At 44.3% G+C, this 17435-nt stretch overlaps 1 protein-coding gene across 1 annotated transcript in view; it reads right to left on the bottom strand.

Annotated features, from left to right (window-relative positions):
• Positions 1–337: 337 nt before the first annotated feature.
• Positions 338–17435, bottom strand: part of LOC144252179 (Fanconi anemia group A protein-like) — a 31415-nt gene continuing 14317 nt past the window's right edge. The window contains exons 9-11 of the mRNA XM_077794680.1: positions 12265–12447; positions 1485–1595; positions 338–553 (exon numbers count right to left, since the gene is read on the bottom strand). Of these exons, the coding sequence (XP_077650806.1) occupies positions 338–553; positions 1485–1595; positions 12265–12447 (510 nt within the window). The remainder of the gene's footprint in view (positions 554–1484; positions 1596–12264; positions 12448–17435) is intronic.

Genomic DNA, 17435 nt, shown 5'->3' on the forward strand with positions numbered 1-17435 from the left:
AACTAGAACACCCCTTTCTATCAAAATTGAGCTTCAAGTCTTGTCTCCATTGTTTGATTCTCCACTAAAATGTTAATATTGTTTCCAGGATTCCAGTATTAAAATATATGTCACCTAAAAGGAGAGAAGTAGCTAGGAAAGAGTGGCCGGGAGAAGGGCGAGCCCATCCTCCTCCAGGCTGTCTTAGCAGAGGTTCGTTTCTTCAGCTGGCTGTCCCTGTCACACTCTGGAAAATTCAGAGAATCCAGGGAACAACCCATGCAGGGCCTGGAGGGGAGAGCAGGAGTCCAACATGAGCAAACAGCGGGCAGCTCTACACGCAAGAACCTCTTCAGTTTTAAGAGGACGTGGTCTGAGACACCAGGCACTCTGGACAGGAAGGGGCAGCTTGCTGACGGTCAGTACCGGACATAAAGATGACTGGACGCATCTTTAGTAACAGGTAACATGCTCCCAGCTTCTTCCTGGCTCCATCTTGCCGGTTTTCCCCAACACATCCGTAGCCAACTCTGGCGAACTCTCCCACACAGCTGCTGCAAACGCTCTGCTCCATCTGAATACAGGGTGACAGAGCGACTGGGCCAGGCGGCCATCCCAGGCAGGGCGGGCTTTCCCTCCAGGCCTGTCCAGAGGTGGGTCAGTTGTGGGCTTGGAAGCCAAGAGGGTGTCCCATAATACGTTAGCAGGACACCCCGAAGTGCTTTGTGAGTCTCACACACGCGCTTGCTGAACACTCATAAAGCAACATTTAAATTACTTTGTGGCAAATATAAAGTTGCATCAAAGACAGTATCTTATGGTTTAACTGCACTATGGAGCAAGAGAATATGTGAGCTGACAGGGAAACCCAAGGGCCACATGGAGAGCGAGATTTTAAACAGACAATAGAGCACACACACTTGGAAAATGCAGCTTCTGTAAATGTGCGGCTCCTACACGCTGCAATCATGATTCTCAAACTGAAAGTAAAGTTAATCCGAGAAAGAGCCTGAAGTAAATAAAAGCAAGCAGAAAGCGAAATACTCTTTCATTGTACTCAACTGTGAAGCTGCACCTATCAACAATTCTAAGTTGTTCCAGTATAAAAATGAATATGGCAATCATCACAAATTCTTAGTAAAGGATACACTGATGTGAACCTTGTAAAAAGTCTTTTTAAAGTTTGTTTTTTAGTGTAATTGCTTTATCAAATTGTTTTGTAGTCTGACAGCTTTGCCAAGACCAGCGCGAACACCGCGAAGCCTGGAAAGGATCAGAAAGGCTGTCTTGTCCTCCTGCCTCCTGACAAAACTGTTTTGCAATGAGAATTTGGTGACCGGCCTTTAAAAGGCCATCTCCTCTGATGAGCTCATTTAGCCAATCTGAGATACCACACCCAACCCAACATCACGGAAGGAAAATACACCCAAATGGGAGAATTTGAAATTACAGACTTTTGACTTCCATTGCATTTTTATGGACCAAAAAGCTGCAGAAAAACAAACCATCAGTGTATCAGGGCCACCAGTGGAAAGTGATACCGCCAGGTAATAACCTGGGCATTCCAAAGAGCCAGGGTCTGGATGGGCCCGACTCTCCAAAAATGCTTGATGATTCTTTTAAAAGATAAACATCTTTATTAACAGAGATTTAAAATAGGAAGGGGTAATGGATTTAAACACTACACCATGTACATGTGTATCAAAGCATCATATTGTACCCCACAAATGTGTTTGATTTTTATACTTTTATGTTTCAGCTTTTAAAAATGGGAAGGGAAACTAATGAATGCCATCACTCAACTGCTCTCCAATAACAGCTGTGTGTAGGATTCACTTTTGTTCAAAGAGAAGAAAATCACTTGCCAGATGCTTTTCTAAGGCTCAGAAAAGCAGATCCTTGCATGCAGAATGCAAATTGGCTTTAAAGCACAAGTTTCTGCAGCTCAGTCCTCGGGAAAGACTGTGGTCTGTGACCCCAACAGTCAGAGGACGCAGGTGTCCTTGCGGACTGCTAACGGATAATGCCTTCCCACCTCCGCTCGGTCAGAATCTGAATTTCAGTCTTGAAGCAAAACTGTCCAGGGCTAAAGCAAGCCCTCTCTTCACCCTTAGCCCGAATCATGTAGCCACACACCTTCCACTGTGAATCTCCCCTCAGCAGAAATGTCCAGACGTTCCAGCCCATGCCTTGGCATCCCCAGGGTCAACGGGGAAAAGACTGCAACCACAAGGTCAGGTTCTAGTTCAGTAATCTTATTTTCTCCTGCATCTTTAATTAAAGTGGACATATGGGGTTAAATACGTATTTACTTACATAAATGTGAGTTTAAATAAATGTACATATGTGTGTATTTCTACACATCCATCCACTAACATACATGCTTAAAATTGAGAAAGATGAAACACCACTAAGAAGAATCAAATAAAACAAATATTCTAAAGGCTAAGTTGTACTTATTTAAAATCATGTTCCTCAGCTGATGAAACGGAATTTAGGGCTGGGGTTACGGCTCAGGGGTAGAGCACTTGCCTAGCATGTGAGGGAGGAATTGGGTTCTATCCTTAGCACCACATAAAAAAATAGAATAAACTTAAAAAAAAAAAACAAGATTTGGAGTTTAAACTGTACAACTTTTTATGAGGAATACTGTATCCCACTAAGAACTGAAATTATGATCAACTCCAACATTTCTCCTTTCTAAAATAAATCTATTTTAATTTGCAAAAATTGTATCTATTCATTGTGTGCAACATGTTTTGATAAATGTATTTGCTGACTCCAGCATTTCTTCCACAGATATTTTTACCACAAAGACCAAAAATATTTTAAGAAACAAAAATGCTCATGCCCCAAGTAACAGGAGTTCATGGACTGGTGCTAAAACACGCAGTCCTAGACACTGCGTGCGGCCCAGCTCAGCCCTGCGGTGCCTGGAAAGACACGCACACCTGCTCACAGGTGGCCGTGGGGCCAAGGCAGCAAACTGACCATGGAGAAGACAGCTGAGAAGAAATGAGCACTCTTCTATCTGCAGGAGAAAGAGCCCAATGGACAGACGGACAGATAGACAAACTAACCTTGGCTGTGTGTCCTGCTTTCCTAAAGAATCCAGAGAATTGTACTTGCATGCCCTGGTGTCCCCGCTGAGCTGCGCCCAGGACAGAGGTGCTCCAGCACCCTGAGATGGAGAGGCTGCCTCCACCATCCCACTCAGGCAGGAGAAAGGCCGGATTCAACACCGTTCCACCCACAAATTGCCTGTCAGGTCTGAACCCCCCAAAAACCCGCCAGCGCTTTCCCAGACGGTCAGCACCATACTTAGAGGAACATTCTCAAACTATTAGCATGACTGAAAACTCTGATTCACATCCCAAGAGCTGAAGGAGAACATTTATCAAACAGCACTCAGGTCTCAGACCCCAGCATTCCTGAACTGACACGCAGGCTCTACAGTTGGGGACAGCCTCCTCCAAGGGCCATTCCGATGCCACGCATGGGACACTGCGCACCCTCCCCCTCTAACCCAACCTTGCTTCTGCACCTGATCACAGGACCTTTGACTGTGCCCTCTAACCTGGTGCCAGTGTGGGCTTGTTCCCTGGAATGTGTTTTTTAGACCTGGGAGACAAAAATCTGCTGTTAAGAATGTTCCAAGATTTCCTAAAGACAGCTTCAATCGACTTCCCGGGTGGTAGGGCCATAATCCATACCCGCTCACACAAGGCAGCGATTAGGAGCTGGTGGAGAAGACAAAAAGCATTTGGTCTTGGAGAATTTTTTATTCCGAAAGAGCCTGTTTCCCATCCACGAATTTGTGACTGTATAAATGGTGGATATAAATAGTCTGAGGAAAGAAAGCCGCCCTTCCTAGACACGGTGCCACCCCGAGAAGGTAACGGCTAGGCAGCATGTCCCTCCAGCCCAGAGCCCACCTTCCCTTCCCAGACCCCACAGCAAAATCACAACCCAGAGAAAGCCAAACCACCCCAGAATTCAGGAAAAGTGGAAAACAACCAAGTGTGTTTCTCTGTCGCCCCAATTTGCGCTCTCGATTTTACCCTGGAGTAAGAACTCCGCAGGAGGCTAGAGACATGCCAGTGGAAACTAGATCCCAGCAAAGAGGTCACACAGGAGCTGGAAAGCCTTCTCACAAAAGCAGACTTCTGAGAATGAACTAAGGGGAACACGCCACCTACGATTTCTTCTGCCTTTTGACACCAAGTGGCATCAGGCCTTTTGCCCCAGGCACTACGTGTGACAACAGGAAGCCCGTCAAAAGGAACAGAAAATGTCCAGTTTCAGTGAAGAGCAAAGGAAGAAAGGAGAGAGGTACATGAAAGACCCTTAAAAACACTCCTGGCTATAAAAGCTCTAGAATGTTTGCCTTAATCCTCCAGCCACCTCGGGTGCGGTACAGTAAAACAGCCGGCCACCCCCGGCCACCCTGCAGCCACGGCTGCAGCGATTCAGGCTGCACCTGGGATTCTGGCTTTTCTCTCCTATTTGTGTCTCCAAAAAAGGAGCATATCAGGTGCACTGCAGAGCAGTGCTGGCCGCCTCTGTGCCGGCCAGGTTCAGAACGAGGGCTAAAGGCAGCAGAGGCAGGATTCCAGGCAAAATTCTTCAAGTCAAAGTTGCAGGAAAAGTTTTTCATTCTTCATTTGAAAGGGGAATTCTAATTAATTCATTAGAAAACTACACCACGCTCTTCTGTGTTGAAACCCAGTCTCTGGGCTGAGGGTGAAGCTCAGTGGCAGAGCTTTTGCCTGACACGGGCAAGGACCTGGGCTCGATCCCCAGCACGGCCAAATATTAAACAAATAAACAAAACCTCGACTCCTAAGGCTGAGGAGCTCTGCTCAGCCTCACCCACCCGTCAGGGATTTCTGATACTGAGCCCGGGTGCCTGTGTAGCTCCAGAGCGTGCTGCGAAGATCAGAAATATGCTCTCACAGAAGCCCCCACGGCAAGGGGCTTACACTCGATAGGCACTCAAATGTTTGCTGAATAAAGTGGTCTATTAGAAGGGGAGGGGTGAGGACTGCGTGATGTGACTTAGTCTGAGCTTCTTCCCAAAGACACCATTAGCAAAGTCATTGCCACTTCACTACAGATGAGTAGATCAAAACACACGTTGGACACCTAAGCCCTGACAATAAAAGATATTTTTTTAAAGGAACTCTTTGGGTAGAAGGGGCTATAGTAGGAGTTTTTCAAGTTTTTTTTATTTTGATAAATATCAAAATATTCTTGCCAACAATACCTGTTTTTTAAAGGGAGGGAGTTTCAGAGTAAATAATTTGGGGTTGAGTTAAAATGAAACTCATTTTTGTTCCTAAGCATGTGTTATCCCTTCCACAATCCCACACCACCAAAACAACACACATACACACCACGGTGATTTTGCCCAGTTACTTCAATAACAAACTCAGCTGTCACTTCTTGTTACGGTTACATCTTGATCCCAAGGGTGAAGTAACAGGACACCTTCACAGGACCCCTGCCGGCTTCCATTTCTCAGGTCACCTATGTTCCTAGCCACCATGAATGCCCAAAAGAAATTCCAAGAGTTTCCATTTTAGGGGGAAAAAATCTGTGTTCCCCAGTTGCTGAGCAGGAAGCTCAGGGAGCTCTGCAAACGGCCCCGAGCCACAGCCGCCACTGCCCACATTCTCCCCATCCTCTGCTGCATCCTCTAGCCTCAATGGGAGAGGGAAAGGGACTGGCCAGTGACGCTGCAGGAGTGGAGGGGGGGGGTCTGGCTCTGTCCCCATGCAAGGGTTCAGGGTCCCACAGGTCCCCGTCGCTTGGCCTTGCCACAGGAACCCCTCTGGCTGGGTAGAACTACCTCTTCCCCTTTGTCCTGACTCCGGCAGAGATTAACTGGAAATGGAACCAGAGACCAGAAACAAGACAGCTAGATTCTAAAATGGGGAAGAATTGTATTATCTATAAAATCAAATTTTATACAAAATAAATCTATTAAAATCATCCTATGACACATCAAAGAATTGTGTTTTTTTCTACAAAATCAGTGTTTCCCATAAACACGACCACGCTTCCTCACAGCAAAGTCCCCACCCACATGGAGGCCGCCACGCAAGGTCACTTCACAACACCCACATCAACAGCACAGCCTCAGTCTCCCAATCCTGCAGAAAGAAAGCCGCAGGCAGCATGTCATGTCCAGAGAGCCCTCCCAAGAAACGGGACAGCCAAGCAGGGCTAGCACTGAAACTGGGAGCTAACACCAGAAGCACCTTCCCTGAGGCACCGCACGCCAACTAGAGAGCTCCTGATCGGTCACACCACTTACCAGAGTTGAGTGATTTACTAGCAAAGCTGAGCCTTTTAAACAACTAAACAGATGCCAAATATCCACTAAGTATCAATATCTACGCAAGACACTTGACCTTTTAACATTCAAGTTTTATCCATATATGGGGCAACTCCCAAGTTCAATGACATACACTAATTTGTTTTTTTTAGTTTTTAATAACTGGTTTGCTCATTATAAAAAGTAACATCCACCCATTGTACTAATTTGGAAAACAGAACGTTTTAAAAGACTATTAAAATCACTCACAAGCCCACCATCAGAATTTACTCCACACATATATACATGGACACACACACATACACACACACACACACACACACGTAGACAGGGAAATACAGAGACAGACAGATAGACATGAGTGTACTACATTTCCTTCCAGTCTTGATTCTGTGGACAGAGGTGTGGGCTTCATGGTTTAACATACTAGAACTCTGCTGAAGCCCAGATTTTGACCCTGCCCCTGGGAGGCTGAATTACAAATTACAAGAGGGGTTCTGGTCAAAGGGGAAGCCCAGCTGGCCACCCAGAGGCGCACCCGGCAAAGCCTTGCCTGCACTACATGGTGGAATGTTCCAGTAGGAGTCTCACACTTACTGTGGGGTCTGGGTGTCATAGAGCCTCAGAACACACCCCTATCACGTGGGTCAATGTCCGCCAGGTGGGCTTCTCCTGTGTGGAACTCTCCCATTCTTCTCCATTGAATCACAGTAACATAGAAGCACACAGGGGCTTCATAGATCTTCTGTGCCACTCGCTATCAAGAGCAGGGTTAGGGCACCAAACTGTATCAACTCGCTGGGGATCAGTAAAACTATTCAAGTAACTCATGCATGCATTTTGTTTTCATATTCTTTACTATAATAGGACCTAGTATACGGTAAATGCTAACTCAAAGTCATTATGAGCTATGACACTAAAATAATTTCTACAGGCCTAAAAGAAAGTGCCACTAAAATAATGCAAAACTTCTAAATTATACTAGGTGACATTGATAAAGAGGAAAAAAAACAAATTTCTCAAGAACTACTTTGTGGTTCTAGGGGCCCATATGCAGGCAGCCTAGCTCAGCAGCGACACCTTGTGGTGGAAGCTTGGCTTACAGCATCAGAGTATTTTCCAGAAAGCAGGAAATAAAACCCTGAGACATCCAAGTTCTAGGACAGGTGATTCCAGCAGTTGGCAGTGCCAAGGTCCTTTTATGTAACGTAATCCCACAGGCGTCAATGTGATCTATTAAGGCCACAGGAAAGAAAGCTAAAGAACAACCCACTTGTATTCCCAACTCTTGGGTCTGTGTCTGTAAATATGAATCCAGCAGCACGATGACTAGGTACTCAGATGTGTCTGTCTCAGCCTCAGTGACATCAGGACAACCACAGCAAGAGCAACCATCTGGCCACCTCCAGAAAGGCCATCTCAGTTTATCTATTTTCAAATTCATTGGAAAATAATAATATTAAACTTCTGACAATGTCCTTCTTAGTAGATTCAAGGTCTTTTAAGAGGAGTTGATAAATATTAAGGAATGGATACAGTCTTGGGGCTTAGTTCAAGGGAAGAGCACTTGCCTAGCATGCATGAGGCCCTGGGTTCAATCCCAGTACAGCAAAAATAAAAATATGTACAAGTGTGTGCAGACATGTGTACACACACACACACACACACAAGGAGTATAGCCAGAAATGAGCAAATAGAAAAAAGCAGTCCAACTGCTACATCGATGTTCATTGCAGCTGCTGCGCCCCTCCCATGACTCAGGCAATGGCAAGGCCGTACTGAGGTGGATGGCGCAAGGTGTCCATCCTCTGGAGGAGCGCAGTATGTTTCTGGGAATGGGCTGATTTGTTTTTGTATTCCTTTAATAAGTATAGTTGTGATTTCTCATATGACCATTAAGTATGAAGGAAAAAACATGACTTTCCCAATTAATGCAACTACTTCTAAAGCATAGATCTGTTGGCTCTAAATACAATGATTCAGCTGTGGAGCGTAAATTGTTAATGTCTAATGAAAAACTCCCTGTATTCCTGTCAAGGAAGTTTTTGAGAAATTAAATTAAAATCTAGAGAAGAAAAATTAATGTTAAGAAGATAGATTAGTGCTTAGTACTGGGCAACTTGTTTTTGTTCCTGTACACAATGGTTTGTGCTCTTACTCTTGTTTGATTAAAATTAATAACAAGTCAACCACTTGCTGTAACCATGACACCGGTTCCAGTCAGTAAGTCAAGAAAGAATAGTCAAGGTATAGGCCAATAGTTTGGGACATTTGTAACTATTATTAAAAGTTAACTAAGCAGAAACAGCTCAAAGCAAAACTCGAACTGAAAGTACAAATGTTTGCTTATGCATAAGCCAAGATACATTCTTCTATTCTAATTGTAACTACGTAATATTTTGTTTCTTTGAATAATGATTCCTGTTTTGTAACCACAAAGTACTGTAAGCCTGCCAAAATGAAAAGTATATATGATCAACTTCACAAGTAAAGATTGGGATCAACACCTTCACTTTGGTGTCTGTGTTGTTTCTCCACCCCCTCTTTCGCCAACTCCTCACCATCCGTTAGTCTCCTGAGACCCCCTGTTGGAGCTGGTCTCCGACATGCAGCACAATTCACAATAGCAAGACTGTGGAACCAACCTAGATGCCCTTCAATAGATGAATGGATAAAAAATATGTGGCATTTATACACAATGGAGTATTACTCTGCATTAAAAAATAACAAAATCATAGAATTTGGAGGGAAATGGATGGCATTAGAGCAGATTATGCTAAGTGAAGCCAGCCAATCCCTAAAAAACAAATGCCAAATATCTTCTTTGATATAAGGAGAGTAACTAAGAACAGAGTAGGGACAAAGAGCATGAGAAGAAGATTAACATTAAACAGGGATGAGAGGTGGGAGGGAAAATGAGAGAGAAGGGAAATTGCATGGAAATGGAAGGAGACCCTCAGGGTTATACAAAATTACATACAAGAGGAAGTGAGGGGAAAGGGGAAAATAATACAAGGGGGAGAAATGAATTACAGTAGAGGGGGTAGAGAGAGAAGAGGGGAGGGGAGGGGAGGGGGGATAGTAGAGGATAGGAAAGGCAGTAGAATACAACAGACACTAGTATGGCAATATGTAAATCAATGGAAGTGTAACTGATGTGATTCTGCAATCTGTATATGGGGTAAAAATGGGAGTTCATAACCCATTTGAATCAAAGTGTGAAATATGATATGTCAAGAACTATGTAATGTTTTGAACAACCAACAATAAAAAAAAAAATTTTAAAAAGCAGTCCACAGCAGAGACACCCAAGAAGACCAAACAGGACCCAACATTTCTTAGGCTGGTATGTAAGGTGGGGCTGGTAGGGAACATTTGTGTGTCCACAGAGCAAACGCTTGCTTTAACCAGCCTCGCCTAGTTTATGAAGGGTGAATCAATATTCCCCCAATTGATCAATAATAGGGGAAAATTTTCTCCCACACCTGCTGCCCCAGACAGTTTAAATAACTGGAAGGACAAAAATATGTTTTAAGGTAAGTAGACGCATAACACAAAGTTTTAGCTTGGGTATTTCCGTTATGCCCACCCTAAAGAATATACCAGAATGGGCTGAGGTTGTGGCTCAAAGATAGAGCACTCGCCTAGCATGCGTGGGGCACTGGGTTTAATCCTCAGCACCACATAAAAATAAAATAAAGATATTGTGTCCACCTACAACTTAAAAAAAAAGAATATACCAAAAAAGACCAGTGTTCCAAATGTCTGCTCACAGGCCACTCTTTCTTCTCTGTTCTCAGTCCAAGAGTGCCAAGGTCCCAGTCCCGAGTCCACCATGGTCAGAGTTCCCAGGAAAGGTGAGGGAGCACTACCAAGGGCCAGTCTGGTCCACATGGGGGGAGCCCCGGAGCAGACAGGCACTCCCTCCCAGTCCAGTCCAGCTCAGGAAAGGAGAGAGAAGCTCCAGACCATGACGTCACACTCCCCCAGGACCCGCAGTCCTCACCCACAGGGCCCCGCCCCTCCTACAAGGGGCTTATCTACAGGACCTGAAATGCTGCAGATGGCTTTATTGTGGTGTTTCTGTACCACAGAGTGGTGCTTTTCCTTCTAGTATCTGAATGCATGAAACAGATGAAAGACGGGGAATTCTGAGTTCCTGAGACGAAGGTACAAACAAAAGCCCCATCATAACTCCCCAGGCATGCATCAGGAGCAGGGCAAGCTGTCAAGAGCTGGGTGAGGAAAACACAGCAAGAGCATGTTTCTTAAACAAGAAACAATCCCTTGCTGCATTTTAAAAAATATTATTTTAGTTGTCAATGGACCCTTATTTATTTATATGCAGTACTGAGAACTGAACCCAGGGCCTCACATATGCAGACAAGTGCTCTTCACTGAGCCACAACCCCAGCCCTCATTGCTGTACTATTAATTTTTAAAATTAAACACATTACCTTTGGTTTTTCTAGACTAGGTGCCAGGCACTGGTCAAACACATTCTAAACTTTAACTCATTCAACCTCCCCAAAACCTATAATAATCATTGTTACACTGTTATTTAAATAATAATTCTTTGTATCATAATCTATATTATATATAATCATATAGTACATAATTATATTTTATTAAAATAAATTGTTATTATTATATTTTATTATTAGCTTATTTAATAAGCTGTTATTTAATAATAATTCACACAGAACTTCCACAGATATTATTTCACTCTGTCCTCAGGGAATCCTGCGAGGCAGCTCTCGGGTTTGACATCTGTCTTCTCCAAGGAGCAGATGGCATCCCTCTGTAAATTCAGCTTGCCAAGGACCCGAGCGGTCAGGAAGACAGTGCCCTCTCTAGCTCCTCTGTTGGGGCGAAGGATATGTTTTGTTCTTCTCAAGGGAGGGCAGGTGAACCCGGTGTGTACGTCACCTGGGCAGCAGGGTATTTTCTGAAGCTACATGGTCACATCACTAAACTCAGATCCCCCTGTTAAGGGGAGACAATGAAGAGACACCCCCAAGATAATCAGATTGTCACTAGGAATAAGAAACTGACAGGCAGGGCCACGTGAGGGGATTAGCAGGAACACACACCTGTAGAATTTGGTGGCCTGCCCGAAACCCGGTTTCAACAACAGGGAGCAAATGCAGACCCGAGGCCAGAGAATCCCCAAACACATCCCCAGCTCAGGGCATTTTCCTTCTAGACACAAGTGACAGGGATGGAGATCCAGAGCACTTCTGCCACAAGATGGCAGACGTCTGCACAACACAGGGAAGCTGGGACTTCCTCATCCAAAGATACGCTGAGGAAGGCCCAGAACAAAATAACTCGTTTTGATCCCAAACAATTATGGTTCCCAAATGTAGCCATCCCTTGGGATCCATGGGGGACTGGGCCCAGCACTGCCTTCCAATGCACACTGAGGTCCACAGGTGCCCAGGTCCCTCATAGAAAAGGACAGAGTATTTGCATTTAACCTACGCACATCCTCTGAATCCCCTAAATGAACTCCAGATGACCTGCACACCTCCCACAATGTGAGTGCTGTGTGAGTAGTATCACACTGTGTTGTCTAGGGAGTGAGGACAGGAGAGAAGCCTGCACGTGCTCAGTAGAGACAATTAATTTCTCCACTGTTTTTTGAAGTTGGCTGGCTACACCCTCAGATTTAGAGCCCACAGATGTGGAGGGGCACTGTTCACTCTCGACACACACAACAGGGATCCTCCCCCTAAAAAGGGTCATAACTTGCAGACCTGACACCTCCTGAATTCCAGTCTTCTCCACCTCCCTTACCTACGCACACCAAAACAAGTCAGAGACACCCGCACATCAGTAAGAGGGTTCCTAAACTCAAAGTCAACGCAGAAATGGAAAATCATGATAAAAATCAACACCAAAGCCAATGGGAACAGCCACAGAGCGGAGTATGAGGTGCTCACCTCCAAAGCCAACAGCAGGTACAGGGGCATTAAGGCAGGAGCTTCTCGCAGGTCACAGCTGACACCCAGAGCCAAGAGGATCTCCCGGAGGACTTCGTATCTTCTCATGTTGCTGGATTTCAGCAGGTCGAAGTCTTCTTGGGTCTGCACCATGAAGGAGCTGGGAGGTAGTTCTAAGTGCACCTGGACAAAAAGACAACACTTGTTAAATCAAGGCACTTACAGTCTCAGAGAGCTTCTTCAACAGGTTTTCTAAAAGTGTGAATCCCTCTCCTCACCAACAGCAATATAAACTTTGGACCTGAATATCTGAAAAGTAATGGCAATAAAAACAAAAATATTCAAAAGGACCCTTTCATTGTTGTTGTTGTTGGTGGTGGTGTTACTAGGGACTGAACCCAGGGGTGCTCCACCACTGAGCTACTTCCCCAGGCATCTTCAATTTTTATTTTGGTGGCCATCCTGGGGGTTAACATCCTGAGTTGCCCAGGCTGGCCATGAACTTGTGATCCTCCTGCCTCAGCCTCCTGAGTTGCTGAGATCACAGGTGTGTGCTACCACACTGGGCCCTGGAGGGCCTCCTGCACTTGTTGCTACCAGGCTGAGACGTTGGGTAGAGTCAACCCTAAGGGGTTATCAAACTCTTTACAGGTTGATTTTTATCACCAGCTGTGTGACCTTGGGCAAGTCACTTTAAGTTGGTTGTAAGCCTAAGTCACCTGCAGTATCCTTGTGCTGAGAGCCTAAATGAGGTGCTACTGAGATCACACAGGGAGGCAGAGGGCCAAGCTGAGAACGTCCACCCTGTCCGTCAGTCCAAACTGGGAAGCAACTCCTGGAGGACAGCATGGGGAGCATCTGCAGGAACTGAAACACAGGGGACCTCCCCCACTGCCCTCCTCGACCTGGTACAATTCTAAGACTCAGAGCCTCACGTGCTTACCCAGACCTGCTGTTCAGAGAAAATCAAATCAGCTCTACCACCAGCCTCTGTCTCGCACACTGGAACTTCCAGCTCCCCTGAGATCAGATTTTAGTTGTGTTTTAAAGCCTAGAGCTTCCAGGATACCAGCAAAGTGACCAGAACTAGTTTGCTTTACTTGGTTTTTGTCCACTGTATGGAGACCTTCTGACCTGAAGATTAGGAAAATAAAAAGCAAGGTGCCAGCCTTTGGGTACCTGCACAACTCTCGATTCCCACCTGAGCTCTGACCAAGCCAAAGACTCTGTCCCAATATATTGTCTACAATGGTCCAGATGCTAACATCGAGGCCACACCTAAAAGGTTTGGGAACACTGTCCAACATGGTCCCCACGCTCCAGTTAGGCATCAGTGGCTGGGGCTTCCCCACAGACAGAGCAGGCCTGTCAGTGGGCAGCAGGGTCCCACCTGTCCTCCAGACAGCCCCGGGCAGGGAGGAGGCAGAAAGCGGGAGCATGGGTGGGATCTGTGTACTCTTGTCTCCTTGCCCCAAGATGGGCCTCTGCTCTCAAGGGGACACAGCCAGGCTGGTGGACAAGCCACACCACAGTGGACACACTTCCTTCAAGTGAGCAGGTGGCCATCCTGGGGGTTAACATGCCAGGAGTTAAAATGAAGGAGAAATAAAACAAGCACAGTTCTGTTCCCGCCAGAGCTCAAAACAAAACACAAAAAAAGGAACTGAAAACCAAGGAAAGAAATTGGGACCAGAAAAGACTAAGAGATATTAACAAGCCCAACCAACCCATCAACCAGTAAATATTTACCATGGGCCAGCTCCTGTGCAAGGATTTGAAGGATAAAGAGAAACAAGTAAAGAGAATTAAGATCCAATATGACAAGCAGAGTGTTGTAGATTCACAACTGAGGGACTGTGAGTCAAATATCAGCCCACAGGTGATCAGGGAAGGCTTCCAAGAAGAAACTAACAACTAGTGTAAGAATTGGAGGACAAAAACATTAATTTAATCAGGTGCAGAAGAGGAAATTTCTCACATTTACAGGTTTAAAGCTATTCCAGACACACAGCAACATGTATAGAGGCAGGGGAAATGGAAATCAGAATTTGTTTCCTGAACTGGGAAGAACTCAGACAGAAGCTGTGGAAATACATAAAAGATGGGCTTGGACACTGAGATTGGTAACTGCTTAGATGAAAGAGGAAAAGTAGATCAAGGAATCAGCAATTCCTTGAGGCATGATAATGCTTTTCCCAGATACAGGATGTAAAGGAGAAGGAAAATGAGTTTGATAGTGAAGATAAGTAGGCAAGATATCAATATAGCTGGAAGGGGGAAACTGTTCTGGAGTAACAGCAGTAGCTATTGTCAGCCTTAGGGAGACCTGGGTGTAACCTGACTGATTAGCAGAATGGAATTGCACTCTTGAATTGGCATCTTCCCAAAATTAAGCCTAACTTCCATTGTGTATATATATTTCTCTGATCACTGACCATGTGAAATGCCCAAATATGCCTGAGAATGTCAGCCCCAAATGTACTTAGGAGTTTACTCAAAACTGAATTGGGAAATGGTCTTCCCCAAGAACACTGCTTCTAGTCATAGCAAATCCTACTTCATAGGAGAGATTGGCAGGAAAACATTGACAAAGTCCTAAAACTAAAAGTCCGTCTCCAGGACCCAATTAAAATATAGATTTTTATATAGACCTTCAGCAGTAGGAAAAAATGAATAAGAGCTACCAGTACTTTTAATCAGAACTTAAAATTACAAATATGTTTTTATTAATTAAAACTCACATGTAAAATTGCCTACCAAAGCAAACACAGGATAAAATAACTAACTCATTTGTTCTCATCTGTCCTCTCAGATCCAACAGTCTATTAAAACCCTCAGGGGTAGAAACTCTGGCTTATTTGCTAATCTTGCCCCAGTTTGTAGCATGTAGTATACAGAAGTGCTCAATAAATGTTAAATAAGAAATATATGTTTCTATATAAATTGGGAAGAAATGAAAATCTAAAAGAATATTTAGGAGTCTTGGAGAATCCCAGGCTGAGTCAGTTAAATGCTGTTAATATTGAAGTCAAGATCCTAGGGTAGGTATTAAGTATAAGTTTAGTTACCTCACATATCTGACTACATAACCTAGGAATCCAAAAATGTGTGGTGAGATGTTTGTGGAAGAAGGGATTAAAAGTGAAGATTTCTTTCTTTTAATAATGTCTTGCTATGTAGAAAAATGAGAAATTATACCCCAATGATTCAAATGTTTGAATTGCCAAGATCATTGTAATGTCATGTGTAGCTAATTAAAAAAATTAAATTGAAAAAAAAAGGGCTGGGGCTGGGGCTCAGCGGTAGTGCACTTGGCTAGCAAGTGTGAGGCACTAGGTTCGATCCTCAGTACCACATATAAATAAATAAACAAAGGTCTATCAACAACTTAAATTATATATATATAAACTAAAGTGGAGAGCTGGGGTTGTGGCTCAGAGGTAAAGCGCTCGTGTAGCATGCATGAGGCGGCACTGGGTTCGATCCTCAGCTCCACATAAAGTAAAATAAAGACCTTGTGTCCACCTATAAGTAAAAAATAAATTTTAAAAAAATGAAAGTCGAGTACTACAATGCTCAAGTGTGAGCTCAGAATTTTATATCTACCTAAATTATCATTCCAGTACAAAGGACACAGTTTTAAAAATGCAAACAAACAAAAACCAAAAAGGCTAATGAACCATACAAACCCCAAGCCCCAAGACTATAAACATCCCTCTCCAGAAATTTGCTGGATAGTGAAGTACAACTATGGAGAAATGACTGGAAAAACAATGTCAAATAACCAATTTGAGGATTAACTCCATTTAATTGTAAGAATAATTGTTCACAGTAGAGGATTAATATATAATGGCTAATACAGAGTGAAATTACACATAAACAACAACAACAAAAGGGTCTACCATCCAAATCCAAGACAGGATGCAGGCAAACTTCAGGCACACAGGGTGAGAGGAGAGTCCAGCACAAATGAAGGGGACAGCCTGGGTGATCAGACATGGGTAGCAAGGGCTCAGCTGTAAGGCACCTTGGGCAGATCACCTGTACCACAGCAGCATCCAACAGGCTTGGGCTTCAGGCTCATCCGGAGGAGGACCCCATAGCGGGAGGCCAGGAGTGTTTAATGTTGGGGAGTCCTCCTGGGGTAGTAGCCGGAGAAGCAGAGAATGTTACTTTTCATTTGTTACTTCTTGGTATTACTTGAATTTTCTTAGCAATACATTGTATTCTTCCTTCTCTTTCTTCTTCAGTACTGGGATGAAACTTGGGGTCTCCTGCATGCTAGCTTTACCACCAAGCCACACCCCAGCCCTTATTTTTTTATTTACAAAACTACTTTAAAAATTTTTGAGAGATGTGAAACATATGGTCAGACTAACCTTTTTTAATGTACCTTTTTTAAATGAACAAAATTTTCACATTTCCCTGATTATTATTAAAGAAGGGAATTTCTGCCCTTTTACCCCTTACTTCAAGTGATGGGGCCTCTGCTCCTTTCCCAAAGATGATAATTTGGGTTCTAGGGTAACTGTCTGGAACAATACTTTGTGATGAAACAAAAAAAAAGGGCCCTTTTTTATTTTGGCTGACATCATTCCTGGCATGTGAGTCAAACTGTTAAGTGTGAATAAGAACATCATCAAGGGGAGGAGAGGGGAGGTGGCATCGGAGGGTGCGGTGGACACAGCAGACTTGCCAGAGCACAGCTGGTGTGGCCTTGAAGTTACATAGAGGCAAATTCTACCTGCACATCAATAACCAGGGTCAGGGCTGGGGATGTGGCTCAAGCGGTAGCGCACTCGCCTGGCATGCGTGCGGCCCGGGTTCGATCCTCAGCACCACATACCAACAAAGATGTTGTGTCCGCCGAGAACTAAAAAAATAAATATTAAAAAAATTCTCTCTCTCTCTCTCTCTCTCTCTCTCTCTCTCTCTCTCACTCTCTCTCCTCTCTCACTCTCTCTTTAAAAAAAAATAACCAGGGTCAGGACAGTTTGATGAAGTACAGATTCTAATTAAGAGCCAGAGGACCACAGCCTCACCACCTTCTCAGCCCAAGTTCAAACTTGAGTAAGGATTGCAACGAAGGTGGCTGGAGACTGCTCCCTCACACTGTGCACAGGCATGGACTCCAGTCAGGCAGTTACCAAGGAGAAAACTGGTAGAGACTA

Source organism: Urocitellus parryii, unplaced genomic scaffold, assembly GCF_045843805.1.
Source record: "Urocitellus parryii isolate mUroPar1 unplaced genomic scaffold, mUroPar1.hap1 Scaffold_37, whole genome shotgun sequence".
NCBI classification, from domain to species: Eukaryota; Metazoa; Chordata; class Mammalia; order Rodentia; family Sciuridae; genus Urocitellus; species Urocitellus parryii.